The sequence below is a fragment of the Mesoplodon densirostris genome, chromosome 2 (genome assembly GCF_025265405.1).
Source record: "Mesoplodon densirostris isolate mMesDen1 chromosome 2, mMesDen1 primary haplotype, whole genome shotgun sequence".
NCBI lineage: Eukaryota > Metazoa > Chordata > Mammalia > Artiodactyla > Ziphiidae > Mesoplodon > Mesoplodon densirostris.
Window position 1 is genome coordinate 152,977,656 of NC_082662.1, and position 24,006 is coordinate 153,001,661.

The 24,006-nt window shown below is 46.3% G+C and overlaps 1 protein-coding gene across 1 annotated transcript; it reads left to right on the forward strand.

The window, feature by feature from the left end:
- RGS8 (regulator of G protein signaling 8) lies at positions 1-22,903 on the forward strand. The gene is made up of 5 exons (XM_060088526.1): positions 1-26; positions 2,459-2,560; positions 3,578-3,642; positions 21,108-21,274; positions 22,721-22,903. Exons 1-5 carry the CDS (start codon positions 1-3, stop codon positions 22,901-22,903), a joined length of 543 nt encoding a protein of 180 aa, XP_059944509.1.
- Positions 22,904-24,006: the final 1,103 nt, after the last annotated feature.

The following is a 24,006-nucleotide window of genomic DNA, read 5'->3' on the forward strand; positions in this document are numbered from 1 at the left end:
ATGGCCGCTTTACTGATGCCACGCAGGTAACTGATGCTAACCTCTCTTCTCGTCCCTGCCACTTTCCTCTTCCTCCACCTTCCCACCTCCCCTGCTGTCTGAGCCTGCTCCAAGCCTCCTAATGCCGTGGGTGGGCCACTGGCGTCCGTCCCCCAGGCCTCCTGTGTGGACGGCGCTGTCCTTCCCGGGGTGCTCCTTGCAAAGTTGGGGCCTTGCAAGCAGCATCTGCAAGGCCCTCCCGCACTCTGCCGGGACTTATGGGGTGGGACTGTGCATGAGTGTGCATTGAACCGTTTAGGGGTCTCTAAATTTCCGGGGTAGAGAAGAAAGATGAGGGCAAGTCTAGTCTTTTTCTTAAGTGACCTTAACCTTTGACTCTTGGTCCGCTCCTGTTACTTCAGGCCTATCTAAAAGCTTAAGTCTCAGACAAGATGGAAAATAGAACTATTTTGCCCCAAAGAATATTTTGTGGACGATTTTTGCAAACTATTTGGGAGACTTACTGCTGTCTTGGTAACAAGTAGCACACTTTACCCTGATCCCTGCTAGACCTTGTTAAATGGCTTGCATGGATGTGCCGTGTTTTGAAATCCTCTTAATTGCTCTTTAGGGGCATCGACCTGACTCTTCAATGATTGATGTACCTGAGGCACCAAGGAATGAACCGACTCACTCTAAGTCGGTTCTGGCCTGTGGTGCGGCCTGGGCAGGACCTGCACTTGAATTCATGGAATGTGATGACTCAAGGGCCCTTAATCAGTTGCTGCAATAGCCTAGTGCTGGGGCACCCCGTGACTTGTAACAGTGAGTGGACATGAGATGCTCACTGTCAAGGAAGGGAGAATGGCTGTAGCCAATATTTTGAAATGCCAGGAAATCGATGGCTTCACAAAGCACCTGGCTGAGATGAGCGGTAGGGGCACAGATTGTGCAGAAGAGGAGATATTTCTGAGAACTTGAATGTTCTGGCCTTAAAAGACTCCTCGGAGATGGACTGTGGAGTACAAGTGTTGTCCGTCCCCACCAAATGTAATACCATCCCCATAGACATTTGTTGGATAAGATTTCTGTGAACAATTACCAGGGTCAGGGATGAAAACCCATTTGAAGTAAAAGAAAGAGCTTGAATTGGATCTATCGTCTCTGCCCAGGTCCAGGATTTGAGAAAGTGAAGAAGGGAAAGCCAGGCTGGAAGAACTTCCTTTCAACAAAGAGAATGACATCTTCTAGGACTATTTCCATGGCAAACTGTTACCAGTGTGCATGTGGCAGTCCCCTTTTATCAGTCACTCTTAAGTCCTGATTATCCCAAGCCCCTCCCTCTTAGCTTTACCCTTCATCCGAGGAGTTGCCACGGTTAAAGGCCAGGGGTCAGTAAACTTATTCTGTCAAGAGCCAGGGAGTAAATATTTTTGACTTCATGGGCCATACGGTCTGTGTTGCAACCACCCAACTCTGCCCTTGTGTTCAAAAACAGCTTTAGACAATATGTAAACAAATGGGGTGTTGCATTCCAATAAAACTTTATTTACACAAACATGTATCTTGCAGGGCTGTAGTTTGCCAATCTCGGTGAAAGGTAAAAGTGGCCTAATATTGAGAGTCAGAAAGAGACATTAGCATAATTTCTCATTGGATCTGCCACAACAAATAACTACTAAGTGTCTGGTCCTTAGGAAAATAAAAAATATGAGAAATTTAAGCATGCATGTTACAATTTTAAATATGTTGATTGAGATAAACCAAAATATAAATAGGTGTATGAGAGCTTAGTTAAGTGAAAGTGCTGACAAAGGGCACCCTGGTTCTTAATTGCTGATTGTACCCACAGCTTCTCCCCACCTGTAGGCATCAGTCCTCACTGGTCGGTAGCCATTCATGTATATCCTCAGGTTTGTGGGATCGGTGGGAAGGACCTGAGGTAGAACTGACCTGCCCTGAAGCCCCATACTTTGTCTGTGCTCTGAGATTCTATGACATGCATCCCTGTATCATGCAAGCATCCCTCTGCTCTCCATATGGGTACCACTGGGGCTCTGTAATCAGGAGTTACTGCTGCTGCTCCTGCTACTTTGCCCTCCTAGTGGGAGAGCAAAATGTGGATTGTTATTATGTCATCACTGTATTTCCTTTCCCCACAGAGAATCCTAATTTAGAAATTCTTCCAAGCTAACGACCTTCATTGACTTACCATCAACTTGCATGTCAGCTTTAAAAAGCATTAAGCCTCCAGGGGTAGGGGACCTATTACTATTCCAGTAGTCAAGATGGGGAGTGAGTATTGCCCTTGATCCTCTAGGTGTTTCTCCTCTTGTTTATGAGATCTTCAGGAGCCACTTGGGGAAGGAGGGGAGGGGGCAGTGCTGGCTCCTGCCACAGCAATTCCAGGGGCGCCTTATGGGGCTGACAGTTATTATTAGGACAGTTCCCCATCCTGCTGCCCCTGTGCTTGTTGCAGGAACAAAGGGATGAGGACTCGACTGGGATGCCTGTCTCACAAGTCCGACTCGTGTAGTGATTTCACAGCTATTCTTCCCGACAAACCCAACCGTGCTCTAAAGTGAGTAATGTGGCCACACAACACTCCCGGGGTGCCGACCATGGGATGCCCGCTGTGGGACTATACAGCCTCATCTTCTCTGGTAGATGGCTGAACAGATGAGCCGAGTGACAATAATTTCCTGCCTCTTGGCAGCTCCTTTTATATCTCTGAACATGAATGAAAAAATGTTATATTCCTTTTCGAAATGTATGGCTTAGCGATCTCAGAATAGGGACCCTCCTTTTTCTCCTAAGAAAACCATATCATGCACCTCCCTTATAAAGCTGCAGTGTAGGATACTTCTTGGTTCCACTTAGTTGTCAATCTGAGTTTCTCAGTTTGGAAACAAATTACTCAAATCTACTCTAAAATTCTGCTTAGGTTCAGAGAATCTGGATTCAGTGCCTATACTGTGTTAAATGATGTCACAGATGGTACCTCATTTAACCCTCACGGGGCTCTGTGATGGGTGCCGTTATTCCCATTACAGATGTGAGGAAACTAAGGTGACAGTAAGAGATGGAGTCAGGAGCTCAGCCTAACTTTTTCTAAGTCCAGTTTCTTTCCACTGTTACTGTGACATGTTAATTAATTAATTAATTAAGTAGAAGTATAGTTGGTTTACAGTGACATCTTTATTTTTATTTTTTTAGATTTTTTTTTGGAGGGGCTTGTGGGATCTTAGTTCCCTGACCAGGAATTGAACCTGGGCCCTCAGCAGTGAAAGCGCAGAGTCTCAGCCACCAGACTGCCAGGGAATTCCCCTACAGTGACATCTTTAAATGATGCACTTTCTTAGTTTTGCTTTTTAGACTGAAAGCCAACATATTAAGCTTACAGAATTCCAATCCTGAGATTTTTCCGTCAGCTACTTAAGAATATGTACAGTTATAGCAACAGGATTGTAGGAATCCAGGTATGATCTTCATTTGCCCTCCATTGTTTTGATTTATTCTCCTGAGCAAATCTCAGTGGTGGCTGAAGGAGAGGAGGTCGTTCCAGAAATATTCAAGACAGATGTTTCTTCTTTCCTAGGAGACTATCCACAGAAGAAGCTACAAGGTGGGCAGATTCCTTTGACGTGCTTCTCTCCCATAAGTGTAAGTAGAATTCAGTTTTCATCATGTCTCGGCAAATCATTCATTTTGTAAAAGATGCATCAAATACCTGCCATGATCCAAGTACTGTGCCTGGTGTCCAAGACAGCTCCAGTCTCTGCCCTCACAGAGCCTCCTGGCTAGAGGGCCTATAGACAAGAAAACATAATTTAAATGCAGTGGGAAGAGGGCCCTTATTTTGTTTTCTGAGCTGAAAGGATGGTCCCAAGGAGCCTTCATGTTCTCAGCAACTTTAGCAAGAAAGAATTTGGCTTAGGGGGTTGCAGTGATGTGCTCAATGGGAATGACAGTCTAGATTCCATCCAAAGCTTGTTTTATAAACTGAGATGACCTCCCCCCAAGTCACTGGACAGCCTCAGGTTACTCATCAGTCAAATGAATATTCTGTGCATTTTGGTATTGACTTGAGTTGGCAGAGTTTTGAGTTTTCTTATCCCTCCTTATTTGAGGGATTTACTACCCCAGCTGTACTATACCCCTCAACTTCTGACTGGGTACAAGTTTTATTGTACACACTTCTGCTATCCCTTCTCTTCCATTTTCCCCTTTCCTCATCTTGTATGCCTTCTGTTTCCCACAAAGGCAAAAAGAGTTGTGCATTTTGCAGCGTGGGAAGGACATTTTGATGGCAGCCAGACTTTTCAGCTCTTGCTTTTTTCTTATCATAAGCAAGTCCAAGTTCATTGGGCTTTACATCCTAGTGGCATGAAAAACATGAGAGTGGGATAATAGGAGTAAGGAAGTGCCTTTTGAAGAGAAAAGAAGGTTTTACACAGACATTCAGTGTTCCCCATAAATTCATCTTGCTGATATTAGAAGTCCTGATTGATCTGGGAGCAGAAGGGCTTCTTTTAGTTTAGAGCATTGTTTCCACTTACTTGGGGGACATAATTTTTCTGTTTTTTGGGTTTTTTTACATCTTTATTGGAGTATAATTGCTTTACAATGGTGTGTTAGTTTCTGCTTTCTAACAAAGTGAATCAGTTATACATATACATATATCCCCATATCTCCTCCCTCTTGCGTCTCCCTCCCTCCCACCCTCCCTATCCCACCCCTCCAGGCGGTCACAAATTTTGATACAACAAAGTGAAGGTCACTGGCTGGTACTCACGCTTGTGTTCTCGATTTTGACCTAGCTCGGCTACCAGATAGTTGATGGCCTTGATGGAGTCCCTCGGTCTTCAGAAAATGTCTCTAGAAGTGATTTTGCTTTCATCTGAATGAGCAGTTCCCTCTTACTATGCCCCTCATCCTAGTACTAATTAACGAATGCTTTTGACTAGATTTTAAAACGAAATGCAAAATTTAAGAATAAGCACATATTGTAGCAAGTGATTTTGTGAGACAAATAGTCATTTTAGTGTTCTGTGGATTACACTTAGGAAAGAAAATAAAGCAGAAGAGATACAGCACATATAACATATGGCTATACCCCCAAACAGCAAACTTCTGCGGTGAATCTGCCGAGGTAATGGAATATGTACGATAGTACTTAGGATTTGATAGTTTTTTTGTGGTTTTTTTTGCGGTACGCGGGCCTCTCACTGTTGTGGCCTCTCCCATTGTGGAGCACAGGCTCCGGACGCGTAGGCTCAGCGGCCATGGCTCAAGGGCCCAGCCGCTCTGCGGCATGTGGGACCTTCCCGGACCGGGGCATGAACCCATGTCCGCTGCATCAGCAGGCGGACTCTCAACCACTGCACCACCAGGGAAGCCCTGATAGCTGTTTTTTATAGGGCGATTCTGACTTATTTTCTGGAATCACATCAGGCTAAACAAGTGTCACTATCAATTTACACTTTCTTTTCCGGCTGGATTTGATTCAAGGTCATCTTGAAGTTTGGTTTCTATGTCAGCCTCATGATTGACTCAGTTTAAGTCACTGAGGCCGTTTCCTCATTCTTAAATGGGGATGGAAATGCCTGTGTGCTACCTGTCACCTGGGTGTGAGAATCTTCAATCTTCACAACTTTAGATTATTTTGGGTTCTCTATGCAAAGGTGTTTTGTAAGAATATGGTGGAATTTTTCAAAAATGATGCTTGTATTTCTCAAATGAAAAATAACTGTGGCTTGAGAATAAAATTGCAAGTTTCTCTGCCAATGATTAACATGAAGCATTTATAGACAGAGTTTATGATGGTAAAATTAGTGGATGGAAGCTTACGGTATGTTTGGATTGCTGCAGTGGCAAGACCCGGTGATTTAGAGGTTTAACTGTATTTGTTTGACTCAGTGACTTTTAGAGCTAAAGACACTTGGTTCTGCTTCTATCGGGGGTGCTTTGGGTTTCCAGGAATACAATCACAATTTTCTGAGTTGGGGATTCCACTAAGGGGTGTTACAAGCCAACACCAGATTGCTTCGCTTCTTTGTAAAACAAACAAACAAACAAACAAAAAAACCAGTACAGAAATAAGCTTTTTGAACTTTGAAGTTCTGTGCTCCTTCTTGGAGTCTGATGCTCATTTTTATTTCTGTTTAGTACGGGAAAAAAAAAGCCAATGGAGTGAATGTCTTTGAGAAGCAAGGGGCTTTTATTCAGGGGCCTCTGGCAGAATTGCAAGGTTCCCGTGAAGCTGTGGAGGGTCAGAGCCCAGCCTACCTCCAAGAGTGTTGACAGGGCTTCCCTGGTGGCGCAGTGGTTGAGAGTCTGCCTGCCGATGCAGGGGACACGGGTTTGTGCCCCGGTCCGGGAGGATCCCACACGCCACGGAGCGGCTGGGCCCGTGAGCCATGGCCACTGAGCCTGCGCGTCCGGAGCCTGTGCTCCGCAACGGGAGAGGCCGCAGCGGTGAGAGGCCCGCGTACCGCCAAAAAAAAAAAAAAAAAAAAGTGTTGACAACTTTCTGCAAGTCTAATTAATTTGGGTTAGTACTGTGACTCAGTTGGGGCTGATTAAGCTTTTCCAAAGGGATTACATGTGTGCTGGTCTCTTACGAGGGACAGCAGTATCAGAGGTGTGCAGGGCTTTCAATTAAAACAACAAAGTGTCCGAAAAGAAGGGAGAATGACTGAACGACTGGGCTACGGAAAAACGTGTGTTTGTCTAGAGCCCACTCCCTGGTAATTCTCCAGGCAGCTGTCCTCCCTGAGTTTTCTATTTCGGAAAATTCAGATAATTGTTCTTGTTCCCATTCTCAGTTTACAGAGCATCTCTGCCTGCTCTGCCTGGATGTTTAGGGCACTCATTTACTCTAAAAATGGTGTCCTGAGTCTTCATTACAGACAAAATCTATGCTAAGCAGCTGATGGGAGAGGGGACCCAAGATGAACCGGACAGTCCTTCCCTGGTAGAGAATGCAGGTTTCTGAGAAAACAGACATAGATAAAGATAACACAAGAAATAAGGCCACGTGCTAAGACTAGGGGGCCTCAAGATTTCAAATAGAATCCTGACATTCAGTGTTCCTCTTAAATGCCACCTTGTCGATGTTAGTAGTCCTCACCGATCCGGAGCAGAAGGGCTGCTTTTGGTTTAGAGCATTGTTCCATTTAATCAGGGAGTGTACTTCTGCAGAATTAAGAACGCTGACTGGTAGTCAGACCTCTCGATTTTGACCCAGCTCTGCTGCTAAATAGCTGGGCAGCCCTGATGGAGTCCTTCAGTGTCTTGGAAAATCTGTCTCCTCATCTCTACAGTGAAGGATCTGGATCCAAGGGGGCTGGATTGAGTTCTGCCCTATTGTTCTAGGATGCTATCTGTAGCAGCCACCAGGATTGGCAGTCACTAGTCACCTACGGCAGGTGGTTTGAGTCCACGCTGCCTGCAGGGTTATGTAAAACTGCTTGAGAGCTGAAATGGCTTGAGCAACCAGATGAGAGGCGAAGGTACCTGTGTTATGAAGCTTTCTCCTCTCCTTGGCAGGATCCCCCTGGGCAGGGATGCACTTCGCGGGTTCAAATCTCAGGAAAAAAAGAAAGCAACTTTTACTATTTTTTAGAATAAAAAAATCTGGAACGTAAATATTTGGGGAGGAATTTTATTTCCAATTACATTTGCTTAACAAGTGCAGTGCAGAGCTAAAGACGCACCCGTGGAGGTCTGGGAGATAACCACTTGCTAAGTGCTCTTTTTTTTTTCCTTTTTTTATTTTAACTAACAAATGAAAAATGAAATTGAAAGTGCTGATGGCTTCATTAGATAGGGAGGGATTTCTAATGTGTGTTAATTTGGCATCTTTCTCCTGTTCATCCAGTGACAATTATAGACTTGCTGTCTGTGTGTGTGCACCTAGTCTGTCCCCAAGGGCATGTGTGTGTGCGCCCACCTCTGCAGTTCATACTCGGGAGAATGAAGGCTCCCAGCTTGTGGGAAATCTTTTCTGACAGGTGGCTGGAGAGCACAAAATTTTGCGTCTTCTGCTTTTATTCCTCATGAGGTTCAGGCATATGCTTGTTATTTGTCCAGCTTTTAGTAGGACGTTCAGTCCTTAACTCTGAATCAGTTCTCCTTCCTTCCCTCTGCCTCTCCCTCGTTTCTTTGTTTTAGATTTTGGGGGTTTTTTTGACGTAAAAGTTGAAATTCATTCCAGTTTTAAGGTGAAGGTGTAGACGGGGTTTCTTCCCTCTTTCCTTCAGCCTGATCCCCCACCGGGATGACAGAGCATCTCACCCTGGGCCTCCATGTGGTCCTTAGCTTTGTTTCATTGTTTGCAGCGCATGGAGGGTCCAGGCTGACCTGTCCCTGCCAGGCCAAGGGAAGGCTAGGTTCATGGAATAGTGTAATTGAAAGCTGTTTTACATTTGCAGAGTTAATATTCATCTCTGAGCAAAAGAGAGCAGTAAAGAAGTTTTTAGTTTAAAAAAAATTAGCCCCTTTGAGATAATGATTGAGATATAGAAAAATAGAATGAAGTGACCTGGTCACATAGCAACCAAGCAGAAAACCCCACACAAGCAAACACTAAAATTATCAGCTCATGAAATTCCTTACTTGTTCATACAAATGGTCTTTAGCTCTAGAAGGTACCGTTTAATAAACAGATTTCCACCTGTCACACAGCGCTCCTCACATCCCTCTGCAAGCCGAAAGGTTCTAGAACAGTGTTACTCAAAGTGGGATCCAAGGAAGGTAGCACCAGCAGCTGATGAGCCGATGGGAGCCTGTGAGAAATGGAAATTCTTGGGTCCATCTCATACCTATTGAATCAGAATCTCTGGGAGTGGGGACCAGCACTCTGGTTTTGCTTAAGCACCCCAGTAATGCTGATGTGCAATGAAGCTTGAGAAACACTGCTCTAAAACACAAGTGTGGGAAACTATGAACCTGGAGACTCCTGGTGGGGCAGGTGGTCTGTGCTTTCGAAGAAACACACTAAAGACTGTACTGCCGTTCTCCAAAGTTCTCAGGCAGCGCATCCCTTCAACGGGACATTGTCCATATATTGCAGAGTCCACATATGTAGCAGGCGTGGTGGAGAGTGTTCACAGTAAATAAACAAATATGGCAGGTGTGCTTTCTGGATAAAGTGAGGATAAAAGTTAGAAAGAGATACTCGAACTAGAGATGGATAGAAAAGAAACTTCTCCTCCTCCTTGCCACCCTCTCTATATTGCTATAATTTTTATTTGCACCCAGGAACATGGATGCATTTAGCCTTTATAGAAGGAGTGCCAAGAATATCTAAGGCAGCTATTAAAAGCTTGTTGAAAAAGGTTTGAATGAAAGCATTTGGACACGCGTTCTCTTGCTTACCAGCTGTGACCTTTGGTAAATTATGTAAACTCTATAAACCTCACATTCTTCATCTGTAAAAGGGGAATGCTTAGACTTACCTTGTAGAGTTGTTGCGAGGATTAAATGTGACTACGGTTGTGAAATGCTAAGCATGATGACTGGTATGTGGTGGGGGGCTCCATGAAGGATAAATATTCTTATTATTTTTATTATAACCCAACATTAAATTCATTGAGAACACGTACATTTCATGACTCCTATATGCTAGAGATGGTGTCAGCTTCTTGATCCCATAGGCAGCTTGAGGTTGAACTCTGGGGGTAGGGTGGGGTTCACGTTAGCATCACCAGTGGGCTTATTCTAATTTCATAATACCTCACCCCCTTTGCCACATGAGGTTTTGGCATCCCTTCTTCATACTGTCCCAACTTCCCCTCAATGTATGTGAGAGCATCCATCTGGGATGTAGTTTTTTTTTTTTTTTTTTTTTTTTTCTGTACACGGGCCTCTCACTGTTGCGGCCTCTCCCGTTGCGGAGCACAGGCTCCGGATGCGCAGGCTCCGCGGCCATGGCTCACGGGCCCAGCCGCTCCACGGCATGTGGGATCTTCCCGGACCCGGGCACGAACCCGTGTCCCCTGCAACGGCAGGCGGACTCTCAACCACTGTGTCACCAGGGAAGCCCTGGGATGTAGTTTTTAAAAGCCCAGTAAGTGGGCCTCCCTGGTGGCGCAGTGGTTAAGAGTCCGCCTGCCGATGCAGGGCATACGGGTTCGTGCCCCGGTCTGGGAGGATCCCATATGCCGCGGAGCGGCTGGGCCCGTGAGCCATGGCCGCTGGGCCTGCGCATCCGGAGCCTGTGCTCCGCAACGGGAGAGGCCACAACAGTGAGAGGCCCGCATACCGCAAAAAGAAAAAAAAAAAAAAAAAAAAAAAAAAAAAAAGCCCAGTAGGTGAATCTGGTATGTTTCCTCTTTGAGAGTCCCTGCAGTGTTGTTATATCAAACCAACCAGAAAAACATTCCTAAACACTTAATTTTTGAAATCTTTTAGGCTCTGGACTGGTGTACATGGGATTTAATAATACTTCTCTTGTTTTAAAGGAGTCATTTGTGAATGCTAAACTTTCACCCTATTTGGGGCACATCTCCTTTGTCAGCCCTTTAATAAAATACCCCTTGCCAATTTCTTATAATAGTTGCAGATATAGGCTCTACCACGTTTTTTCTGTTACTTGACTCAGTTTCTGCTTGGTAAAATAAGAAGGAACATTGGACTAGGAGTTGTAAGACCCAGTCTCTCCTTCCTCTTCTGTGACCACATCCTAGGAATAAGAAGCCATGCAACCCCAGGTCCTCACCATTTCCTTGTGTTCCGTGTAGGGCTGGATCATAGGATGTCCCATGTCTTTCCTGACTCAAAGAGTCTAGCAACCAAGTCCTACTACTATCATAATCTATCATCTTGCTATATATATATACTAACAAAGTAGAGATCATTGAAGAAAACTACGCGAATCACAAGACTGAAGTACAATTAGCATACTAATTGCTTGCCAGTAAATGTCAGTAACTGGAAATAGTTTGTTCTCTAAATAATCTTCCTACCTAAATCTTCTTAGCCCCAGTTATTTGCTTAAAAACCTTCATTTTATAGGTAACATAAAAGAAAGGCTTTGATACTGGTGCTATTCTCATCACAAATTTCAAATTAGTGAGCTTAGTTTTGAATCAAAGAGGTTTTGACTTCATCATTAGTATATGTATCCTAGATTTTATGAATGTATTTTCCTCTCCTCTCCTTTGTCTGACCTTGGATCCATTAACCAGCTTATTTTTTCCCAATTGATCAGGGATGCAAGAGGACTCTGGTCTTTGGGACTACACTTTAGCAAACAGAAAGCTAAAAAAAAAAAAAAAAAAAAATCATTCTTGTGATCTTCTTTTTTTCCAAGCCTGGGAACTGAACTAGGCTCAAGCCCACCCCCAGTGCCAGCTAAATCAGGGCTCCTGGACCTTGAACTGTTACCTAAGCCACCCTCCCTGCTGCACCAGCTGCACTGCTCATTCATAGTGACCCAGTTTCTTTTCTTATGTAAGCACCCTGCATCAAAGAACTAGAGGGAGGATGCCGGCAGCAGGCAGCGTGTGCGGCCACGGGAGTGTTCTTGCAGATGCTGTGCATGCTCGGGAGGATGCCAAAATTCTGTCCAGTGTTCCAGGAATTCTGGACACCATCCTTTCCTTTCCTGCGACTCAATAGACACTAATCTCAAAAATGTCTGATGTTCTTAGTGTCTTGACTTAGAAGGTCATACAGAGAAAGCCAAAGTGAAATGAAATGAAAAAAAAAAAAAGGCAGATCCTCCTGTTTCTCTCTCATTCTCCTGAACGGTTGCTCACCCATCATCTTTAAGTTACCAGGGTCGTTTTTTGATATTAGGCATGTTATGTTCTGTCCAATGATTCCTTAAGTCAGCAAAGTACAGGAATAATGATCACAAACACATGTAGAGCAATCACTGTCTTAGTGTCAGGCTCTGAATGCTGTTTACATATATTAACTCACCTCATTCCCACGGCCCCATGGGGGAAGTACTGTTAGCATCTGCATTTCACAGAGGAGAGAACTGAGGCACAGAGAGGTTAAGCATCTTGCTCAAGGTCACACAGAGCCAGGACACAGTCCCAGGCAGAATAGCTTCAGGGGTCAGAGAGGAATCACTCTCCAGCACCCTGGAATCTGTGGGGGTGGTGGAGGGGGGACTCTACTTCTCTGAGTATTGGGGAGGGATCTGAGTCTGGGTTACCCCAGGGGGGTGAGTGGGTAAGGGGGGGTGGATGGTGCATGGCAGGTGTGGGCAAAGGAAGCACAGCTAACAAAGCAGCTCACTCTGAGAGATGCCAGTAGATGCTGATGAGCCTTTCAGAGACGAACCGGCATCCTGCATTTTAACCAACTACAGTTTATGGACAAGCAGAAGGGAAGGAGAGGGTCCTGGTGGAGAGAAGGGGAAAAATGGAAGGAGGAGTGAAAAGGGACGGAGGACAGAAGAAAAGGGAGAAGAGCGGGGAAAGATGCTGAGGAGTTTAGGGAGAGGACCAGACAAAAGGCTTGCTGGGAGGAGGTGGGAGGTGATAGAAGGGGGAGGAAAAGATGTAGAGGGGAAGAAGGAATCCTGCTGTAGCCTCATACAATTCCTCTGCTAGGTCACATGAGCAGGAAAGTTGGGCCAGGTTGGGGACAAGTGGTCTGTACGCAGAGGCCCGCTGCGGCCATCTGCTCTGGGGCAGGGGAGGGGCTCCTGCAGCCATGGGGCGGTGGAGGGGGGCTTCCACCCCATCTCACTTCCATTGTTCCGGGACGAAGTTTCTCTTTGCACAGTGGCCCTCCACCCTGCCTTGCTCAGAGCCGGCCCTGGGAATATGAAAGGATGGGGAGAGAGGCTGAGGGGGAGGGCAAGCAGAGGAGGAGGGCTGTGATCCCCACGGTCTGTGCAGGCCTCCATGAGGTTTTCAGTGAGTCCAGACCCTCCTAGGCCTTTCTCCCCTCCTTCCTCATCTCTCCTCAAGCTCTTCCCTTGAAATCTTGGTAAATTTCAAGTGCTACATTTTGATTTGTTTGCCCTCCCACTCCCTCTGAAGCCTGCCCTGGAAATGCAGGCAAACAGAGTTTGGATCAAGGCTGCCCATGACAGGATGCACCTTTACAAGGTCACTCAGCTGTGCTTTGTTAGAGTGTCCCCGGGACAGGGTGGGGGAGTATGCCTGTCTGCTCTCTGAGGTGCCCCTGCATCCTGGGAGGGACACGTAGGGTGGGTATCAGAGCTGCGGGAAAGAAGAGAGTTTAGACAGATTCCAGGTTATGAGTGGTACCTAATGGCCTCCATTGTCGCCACAGAGGAGGTGATGGCAGGTGTTGTCCTGCTGGAGAATCTCCAGCTCTGTGAGCCAGATGGTGTGTTGGCCCTGCTGTGGCGTACTTTCAGCATACTGTCTGATTTGGGGTTCTTGTCCACTCCTCCTTTAGGGGAAGTGATAACGTGGGGCCTGCCAATGGTCACCAGAGGAGAGACAGGCGGAGTGGGCTCTGAAGTCGCGTAGATGTGTGTGTAAATCCACCTCCCACCCCTTACTGTCTAAGGAACCACAGACGTTTCACTTAAACTCTCCAAGGTGAGAAAGCCTTGGGCTTTGAGATGTTAAGGTGTTTCCCAAGGTCACACAGGATTCAAACGCAGGCTGTCTGACTCCAGAGCCTCTGCCTTGATAATAGGGTTGGTGTAAGGGTTACGTGAGTTGATATGTAGATTGGATACCATAGAACTTGGCCTGGGGTAAGTCCTTGATGTATAATGTGATGAGGAGGGGGAGGAGGATGGAAAACCATCGTCTGAGAGCTGTGTGTGATGCAGCCACATCAAGGTTGTGATGGGGGCACAGAGCAGGGCACTAACCCTACCTGGGAGAGTCCATGGGATCCACCTCCCTCCCTTTCCAGATGAGGATGCTGAGACTCAGTGAGGTTGAACGTGCTAATTATGGGCAGCCTGCCTGTGATCAGAACTGGTGCTTCTGGCTGAGACAGTGGTGCTCCCATCCCCGGCGGGATGGGCAGGGTCAGTAGGCTGCCTCAACGGAGCTGCCAGACGACTGCAATCTGAGTATGAGCTCACCACACATTTTACTCCAAACCCCATCCCCACTGAGTCAGGCTGAGCTGCTGTAATTCAGCTGGATGCTACTGCCCATGCCCATTCTTTTTTTTTTTTTTTTTTTTGCGGTACGCGGGCCTCTCACCGTTGTGGCCTCTCCCGGTGCGGAGCACGGGCTCCGGATGCGCTGGCTCAGTGGCCATGGCTCACGGGCCCAGCCACTCCGCGGCATGTGGGATCTTCCCAGACTGGGGCACGAACCCGTGTCCCCTGCATCGGCAGGCGGACTCTCAACCACTGCGCCACCAGGGAAGCCTCCCGTGCCCATTCTTATCTCTATGTTGTTCTACTCTCCGATACTCCTCTGCCTCCCTTGGTGACTTTTTTCATTTCCTCCCCACCTCATCTGTTGCCATCATTCCTGGAAACGTCGTCACTATTGTGTTGTTGCTTGAGGCCTCCGTGTCTTGTGCCGTGCTGGCCTCTTCCTTTTTTAGTGTCCCAACTGCTGGTGCCTTCCTGCTCTCCAGGTTCCATTTGCCAGCCTAGAGCTGATGCTCCTGTCTTTTTTTTTTTTTTTTTAATTTATTTATTTTTGGCTGCATTGGGTCTTCGTTGCTGCGCATGGGCTTTCTCTAGTTGCGGCGGGCGGGGGCTACTCTTCATTGCACTGTGTGGGCTTCTCATTGAGGTGGCTTCTCTTGTTTTGGAGCACAGCTTCTACACGCGCGGGCTTCAGTAGTTGTGGCATGTGGGCTCAGTAGTTGTGGCTCGCGGGCTCTAGAGCGCAGGCTCAATAGTTGTGGCACATGGGCTTAGTTTCTCCGTGGCATGTGGGATCTTCCGGGACCTGGGATTGAACCCGTGTCACCTGCATTGGCAGGCAGATTCTTAACCACTGCACCAGCAGGGAAGTCCCTATGCTCCTGTCTTTGAATGACGGGCACACCCCAAAACTAAAAGGTCTTGCTCTTTTCCTGGTGCATTGTAATGCTCTCCAGGAGCTGAAATCTAGGTCTTCATAATGGTTTGCCTATTTCCTACCAGGGTCCTATTCTTTTTTCCAGAGTAGCTGTTCCCAGACTCTTTTCACTCTCATAGGTGTCCCCACCACAATACATACTACATTTGTAATTATTCAATTAATTATTTTAAATGATTGCTTAATGTCTGTTACACTAGACTAGCTTGCAAGTTCTGTGAGGTGGTGACTTTATATGATTTGATTCTACCGTATCTCCAAAATCTGGCATATGGAGGCAGACCACCTGCAGGGCCTTCATCCCAAATTAATAAAGAAGATCAAAGCTGTTCAACTGGGCTTCCCTGGTGGTGCAGTGGTTGAGAGTCCGCCTGCCGATGCAGGGGACACAGGTTTGTGCCCCGGTCCGGGAAGATCCCGCATGCCGCAGAGCGGCTTGGCCCGTGAGCCATGGCCGCTGAGCCTGCATGTCCGGATCCTGTGCTCCACAACGGGAGAGGCCACAACAGTGAGAGGCCCGCGTACCGAAAAAAAAAAAAAGCTGTTCAACCGTGATGCATCTCAAATATGTCCCTTCCTGGATCATTTCTCTCTGTCTCCATCCGCCCCCCTCTCTTTCTCTACTTTTGACTTTCAGGAAGTCAAGTTCATCCACTTCTTCTTGAACCCTTTCTTCCTCTAGAATCTGCCTTTACCAGATACTGTTCTTTTGCCCCTTTAATTGCTCTCTTCCCTTGCTCTTTCCCTTCTCCTTGCAAACACACCTGGAAAGATATTGCTTCAGAGTCATGTGGACGGTAGGGAAACTTGGCTGTTCTTGCCAGCTGTGGACTGGAAAATTTATCTGACTTCGTAAGTTTTAGTTTCTTCCTGTGGAAAATGAGAGTGGATCATTTGTGCTATCTATGGATCAGCACTGCTGTGAAAATAAATTGAGCTGCTGTTTGTACAATCTCCAGCAAAAAGCATGGCATATAGTAAATAAATAAAACTCCCTGCCCCAGATCCTAAAGAAATAAATAAAAACTGTATCATTTCCATTTCCTACCACTTTCTTCAGCTAATATCAGATGGGAACTCCTTCAACATCCTGCACCCAAACTAGAAACTTTCCTGCATCCACATGCAGCCTTTCCTCTTTTTCTCCATCACAACGCCGTTCTCAGACCTATTTCTCCTACCTTCCTGGAGGCAACATTTTATCAATGAAACTTTCTTTTCGTTAACTTCAACTCCTCCCGCTCAACAAGTCGTTTCTGGCCAGATCAACGTTTAATCATACCCAAGCCTATCTTACAAAAACCCCATGACATACAGACACACACAGACACACACAGACACACACACACAGACACGCACACACCCCAGACCTCTTTCCTGACTTCTTTTTTCCCTCCAGCTGTGCTGTCTGATCTCTCTACCCCGCTTCTTGCAAGAGGCATCGGAATTCATTGTTTCAACCTCCTCCCCGCTCATTCCCCACTATACTTACCACAATGTGACTGGGGCTCTCATCACACCACGAGGACGGTTCTTGCCAGTGGTTGCGGAATCTTGTCGCCGAGTCTAAAGACCACCGCTTCTCAGACCGTATCTAGCTTGACCTCCGGGTAGCGCTGGACACAGTGGCCACTTCCTACCTGAAATGTTCCCTTCCCTGGCCTTTTGGAACGCCGTGTTATCCTTCTGTCTCTGGCTCTTTCACAGGCTTCTTGGTGTATGTCTATCCTACAGGTAGGCTCAATAATTTTAGCATTATTATTATTATTATTAAACACTAGTCTTACTAAACTATTTCTGGTTACTCAAATAAACCTTTCTTAATTGTAGGCCTCCGTGCCTGTGGTTCCCCCTTTCTGCAAGTCTCTTCTTCCTCTTTCCCTTCCTTTTTCACTTAGCTTCCTTCTCCTCAGCTCCACATCTCAGCCGAGAAGCTTCTTCCTCCTATAAGACTTCCCTCTCCTCCTCAGCTCTGGCTCAGGCGCCCCCCCTGGGTACTTTCACAGCCACCTACGCTTTCCTTAGCATATCACTTATCATCTATACCATAATTACCGTAATTATGTTATCTTGGCTCAAATTGCTCTTTTACTGAAAGTTCTGTGAGCACTTAGCTGTGCCTGTGCTTTGTGCCCAGGCTCCTAGCAGAATGCCTGGGTCACATAATGGGTGAATGAATGAATGAATGAATGAATGAATGAATGAGTGGAGATGGCCTTACTGCTGTGTTGGATTGGTAGTTAGGCTAGCTTACGTTTTTTGTTTGTTTGTTTTTGGTTTTGGTTTTTTTTGCGGTACGCGTGTCTCTCACTGTTGTGGCCTCTCCCATTGCGGAGCACAGGCTCCGGACGCGCAGGCTCAGCGGCCATGGCTCGTGGGCCCAGCCGCTCCGCGGCATGTGGGATCCTCCCGGACCGGGGCACAAACCCATGTCCCCTGCATCGGCAGGCGGACTCTCAACCACTGCGCCACCAGGGAAGCCCTATCTTATGTTTTTAAATGCTGCATATTATTACTTGTGTGAACTCAGCCAGTCCACTTCTCTAAGCATGTTTCCTCATCTATAAGGTGGGAAGAAGTAAAGCAACGTTCCTGAGGGTCCTCTGCAGGTGTTATCTCCTCTAATCCACACAAAGACCCAGCAAAGCTGAGATCTGATGCAAGGAGATAATGTCTGTACCTTGGGTAGGGTGAGGCCACACAGTTTCCCTAGCAGGGTGATCTTCAGTAATAGCATCGAGGAAGGCAGAGAGGTAATTTTCTCCATCTCAGCTTGCTCACAAGCACCCATTTTTGCTTGATGGAAAGCACAACAAAGTCTAACACAAACAACAAACAAAGTTTTCAATTCAAAGAATTTAGTCTCGTCTGGTTTAAAAACAACAGGCTTCAGAATCACTCTTCTGAGTCACTTTACATTTGCCCCTTTAGATAGACGCATAGTGTTTTAGGGTTCCCCCAGCCCCGCACCTTTTCCTTCCCACACCCTGACCGCAGCGGGAAGGCAGCAGGGGAGGGCCTCTGGCCCATGTCCTCCCTGTGTCATGGATCGTGTCCCTGGCTCTTGTCACGTGTGGATTGGTCATTGCTCCGAGGCCACGTTGAGGAAGCAGCCCCGCCCATGCCCCTTGGTTCTCCCGGGCACTGAGTCTCCTCAGAGGCTTCCGCAGCTGCAGGTGGTTTTCCCTCCCACCTCTGCCCGTAGCCTCTGACAGGCATGCTAGCTCTCAAACCCCTGTTCTTTTAGAGCCTGAGGAAACTTCTAGAGCTCCTCCAGGAGAACTTGGAGGAGACAAGACATGGCAAAAAGAGCACCCACGAGGGATTTTATGGACAGCGATTTTATGATTTGTTCTCTGATGTATCCCAAGATTTTGAACAGTACTTTGTTCATGAGTAGTTTTTTTTTTTTTTCTTAGAAGATGTTGGGGGTAGGAGTTTATTAATTAATTTATTTATTTTTGCTGTGTTGCATCTTCGTTTCTGTGCGAGGGCTTTCTCCAGCCGTGGCAAGCGGGGGCCACTCTTCATCGAGGTGCGCGGGCCTCTCACTATGGTGGCCTCTCGTTGCGGAGCACAGGCTCCAGACGCGCAGGCTCAGTAGTTGTGGCTCACGGGCCTAGTTGCTTCGCGGCATGTGGGATCCTCCCAGCCCAGGGCTCGAACCTGTGTCCCCTGAATTAGCAGGCAGATTCTCAACCACTGCGCCACCAGGGAAGCCCCCCCGCTTTTTTTTAATTGTTGAATTGAATGAATGCTTTTCAGAACATCTCTCTGTCTAATTAGTGCCATGCCACTGCTTCACACTCACTTTGATTCTTAATTTATCTTGGATTTCTATGCCCTCCTCTCAGGGTTTTGAACCCAGTGCAGGAATGAGGGGCAGTGGGGCACTGAGCAGACCTTTCGTATGAGTCTAAACTGTGTTACTCTCCTCCCGCCTGGCACAGGGACAGTTTTATTTCCATCCTGCTTGATGGGAAACAACCTTATATCATATTCTGCTTTCTCCAGACTCCTTGTCTTACTGTTAAGGTGACCATGTGTCCTGGTTTTTGCCTATGGTGGTCATGATTTATGTCTGTTGTCCCTGTGTAATTAACAGAAGTGGCCCCCTTGACTCCCAGAAATGTCCTGGCTGGGATGATAAATTTCACAGCCACCCCTACTTTTGTTAAACACTTTAAGCTCAGGCCTCCAAACTTAGATTTCTTTGTGATTTAAGGTTTAGCTTTGGGATTTTCATCAACATCCTTTTCTCTCCCAAGTTCCTGGCTCTTATAATTAAAAGTCTTGACTTTTATAACTATGGTTCTAGTGTGGGCATTAAGATGTCTATTTTGAAAGATAAACAATGACTTTTTAATTAGGAGAAATAAAAATGTTTCAGAAAAGTAAAAACAAACAGTTAAATATGTCAACCACATGGCACCATCAATCCATGGAATGATGGTGGACAGTGCCCGGGCCTAGCACCTATGGATGGAACTTCGATGCTCAGGGGAGTCCATCACCCAGAATTAAGAACTGTTAACATATTGTCCTTCTGCTAAATTTTAGAAAAGAAATAAAACATTATAGCCAGAGTCTTTTTTTAAATTAATTAATTTTATTTATTTATTATTTTTGGCTGCATTGGGTCTTCGTTGCTGCACATGGACTTCTCATTGTCGTGGCTTCCCTTGTTACGGATCACAGGTTCTAGGTTCGCGGGCTTCAGTAGTTGTGGCACGTGGGCTCAGTAGTTGTGGCTCGCAGGCTCTAGAGCGCAGGCTGAGTAGTTATGGCGCACCGGCTTAGTTGCTCCGCGGGATGTGGGATCTTCCCGGACCAGGGCTTGAACCTGTGTCCCCTGCATTGGCAGATGGATTTTAAACTACTGCACCACCAGGGAAGCCCCCAGCCAGAGTCATTTTTAACCAATGCAGTCACTCCTTTATTTTAGGCTGTATCTGCCCTTCCTCTGAGGACAGTTGGTAGAAAGCTACAGCTCTTATTTGATTTGAGGAGCATGTGTTAAGGGTTAAGATAATTTATCAAAACTATTTTAAAATAAAAACATCAGCTGAATGCATAGGCTATCAATGAATGTTGTTTCCCTTTCCAAATCTATGTGATAACACTGCTCATCTTATTCCAATTGGAAGCTCTGTTTGGCAGTATGCATGACATTGATTAAGAAAAATGCAGGGCTTCCCTGGTGGCACAGTGGTTGAGAGTCCGCCTGCCGATGCAGGGGACACGGGTTCGTGCCCTGGTCCGGGAAGATCCCACATGCCGCGGAGCGGCTAGGCCTGTGAGCCATGGCTGCTGAGCCTGCACGTCCGGAGCCTGTGCTCCACAACGGGAGAGGCCACAACAGTGAGAGGCCTGCATACCGCAAAAAAAAAAAAAAAAAAAAAGGAAAGAAAAATGCAAGGATAATCATTAAATCATTTAGTCGAAAAATTATAATTAATCTTAATTAAAATGTATAATTTGATAGGCAAGATCTTTTAAAATAAAGCATCCATGGAATTAATCATTAAAATATGGGGCCTCAAAAGTTTTTTAAAAGAGGCTGAGAACCCCTTCCATATAACAGAATGGTTTTACAGACTGCATTTCAGTGGGTGTTTACTTTCAGACATTTTTCTGATAATAGTGAAGGATTTGACCTGAGGCATTCACTCCCTCCCACCCCCCATCAGTTTGTCTTGTGACAGATTGTTTTTCAGGTTGGTTGACTTGGATTGGTGCAGGGAATGGATTACGTATATTACTTTGGCCTCATTAGAAACACAGGCTCACCAGTAGTCCCAGGGGACAGCCAACTCTGCATTAGGCGACAGGCAGTCACCACCGAGGGCTGATTAGAAGTGACCAGGCCTTCCCATAGTCATTATTCCTATGGCTTCCTAAACATTTCTCCAGAATATCACTATGATCCTTGAATGAGAAGCATGGCTTGCCTCTGACGGTACCTGTGTGTTTAAGAGAATGGAGTCTTCAAGAGGATGTGGAGGAGAGCAGTGAGGGCTGGACAATCAGGGCCACTCTTGTGTTATGACTACCTTTCTTTCTTCTACAGTTCTTGGACTTAAGCCTCTTCCTATTTCTCTTCCTTTCCACTTCCCTCCGCATCCACAGATGGGGTGGCTGCGTTCCGCGCCTTCCTGAAGACGGAGTTCAGTGAAGAGAACCTGGAGTTCTGGTTGGCCTGTGAGGAGTTCAAGAAGACCAGGTCAACTGCAAAACTGGTCTCCAAGGCCCATAGGATCTTTGAAGAGTTTGTGGATGTGCAGGCTCCACGGGAGGTGTGTTGGCGGTGGGGTCTTGTCAGACCTCCATCCATTGCTCTCTCTCCTTGCTGGGGTTTGAGCCAGGTTTGATGGGGACTTTCTTCTGAAATGAACCTCACTGCCCTGATGGCTCTTGATACAAAAGGGATCACTTTTAAGGTGCAAAGCCCAGGGATTCTATAAAAAGGAGCTCTATTGGGAGTATTTTAGCTGTCTCTCAGTTAAACATGTGCCAGCAGGAGCTGTGTTTCTATAGGGATCCTGCAAGATAGATGCCAGTAAATTCATGTTAGTTTTCCTAGTGGAAGGCAACATGACTTGATGGAATGAGCATGTACTTTGGAATCTTGTTCCAATATCAGCTCCATGACTTACTCGTTGTGTGATCTTGGTCAAGTTACCTGGTCTCTCTGAATCACATTTTCCCCAATGTAAAAGGCTATAATATCACCTTTCAAGATCACTCTGAGTATTAGGAGTCAAACACCTATTCAATATTTGTCACTGCTTATTAATGAGTAATTATAGTCATTTATATTATTTTATGATCATTTATTATAATTACTTATAATAATAATATGAATTTCTATGTACTGCTATTCTGAGTTATAAAACAGAGTTTTACCTGGGAGAGTTTTATAGGAGACAAATATTTTTTGTCTATGAGTTTAGGTGCATTCTATACCTAAAACTCTTCAATTATGCTTTGACTTGGGATGCAGGAGGTCTTCGGCCAGTGGCCAGAATGCTGCAGACTCCTTATAAATGTGGTTGGAACAGAGATGTACATTCTAAACATAGTCTTTCTCCCTGGGGTATTTATTTCCTTAGCAGCTGAGAAAGGACAAAAGAGCAAGCTTACTTTAGGGAACACACATTAATGCTTGTCTCTGGTTTAACTCTGCCTGACATTGCAAAGACCCATGGATTAAGAGTTGAGTACGGCTTCCCTGGTGGCGCAATGGTTGAGAGTCCGCCTGCCGATGCAGGGGACACGGGTTCGTGCCCCGGTCCGGGAGGATCCCACATGCCGCGGAGCGGCTGGGCCCGTGAGCCATGGCCGCTGAGCCTGCGCGTCCGGAGCCTGTGCTCCGCAACGGGAGAGGCCACAGCAGTGAGAGGTCCACGTACCGCAAAAAAAAAAAAAAAAAAAAAAGTTGAGTAATTTTGGGTTTTGCCTTGGCTGTTACTAACTTTCCATAGTAAATTAGACCAGCTTTTTAGTATCCCTTTTCTTCAGTATCTTTATCTATAAATTGGGATGAAGAATATCTGGTCTTCAGACCTCACAGGGTTCTTCCTGGGATCAAGAGGGATGACCTTCAGGAAAGCAGTTTGAAAAGCATGAATAACCTTACATATTTAAGATGCTGTCATTAATAATTAGTATATATTAATAATTATTAATATAATAATTGGCCCTTGAGGGCCTGTGACCATGCTGTCTGTTTGTGTCTCCAGGTAAACATAGACTTCCAGACCCGAGAAGCCACAAGGAAGAACATGCAAGAACCATCCCTGACTTGCTTTGACCAAGCCCAGGGAAAAGTACACAGTCTCATGGAGAAAGACTCTTACCCCCGGTTCCTGAGGTCCAAAATGTACTTAGATTTGTTGTCCCAAAGCCAGAGGCGGCTCAGTTAGACCTCAGATGGGGACTCTTGGAGATCACCGGCTTTCCCCTCCCCTTGCTGCCAAGACCATATTCTAATGTGAAATGTCATAGGTGTTCAAAAGCAGTGGCATTTAGGTTGGGAGCCTGGGAGTGAGGAAGGGATGAAGGGCCATTCCAAAGTATGATCCAGCCACCAGAGCTCGGACTCTATTCCATTAACCCATGTTTGTGTTTCGGTTAGTGGTAGTACCTTGTCGCTGTCACCTTTCTCTGGGTTGGCAACTTGCCCTCCATAATGCCTTGGGTCATCTCCACTAAGAAGGCAGATATGCCATGCTGGGATAATCTGTAAATAATGCAAATGCAATTTCCACCACTTCCACACCCTCCTCAGTTAGGACTCTCGACTCTCTAACTTGTCCTATACTCTTGTGAGGAAGAGCTAGAAGACTCTGGCTTACGTTTGTGATTTGCCATCATAATGTAACAGCTGGTCCCGCGTGCTGGGGACCTCACGGTTTCGGAGAGAGAGGTCTCGGTGGAATACCAGGTTTCTGGCACTGTCACTGATAGGTGGCCTCTGAGAGAAGGGGCACACTGCATGGAGTTGGCTGTTTGTTCCGTTTGCATAAGACCAGTGTCACTGTCCATCTCAGCCTAGGGAATTCACAAGACTCCCATACCCTTGCAATTCCAGAAGGGGTCTTGGGAGATGTCCTTCACCACTTCTGATGTGGAGCTGCTATTGAGAAAGAGACAGCTTGCAAGTCTTCCTCAGTTCTACCAAGAAGTTTTCCAGAAGTTGAATGAGCAGGGAATGTAGCACCAGTAGATTTTTGTGCAGTGGGCCACCATATAACCTCTCTGTTGCTTAATGTATTCTCTGCCCTCACCTCCCTGTGGTATCACACATCACGGATCTCTTAGAGTGACGGATGGCTTGGTAAAGGGAGGTGAATTCCCTTAGCATGGACAGCTCCCACAGTGCCTAATTCTCTTCCTGTCTCTCCCTCTTCCCCGTTCATGCAGGTCATGTAATTCCGATGGGGGAGAATGGGAACTTAGGCTGTAATTCTCTTTCCAGCTTGCTTCCTGAGAGCATGCTTTTTAAGAAAGGTTCCTCTCGTGAGGG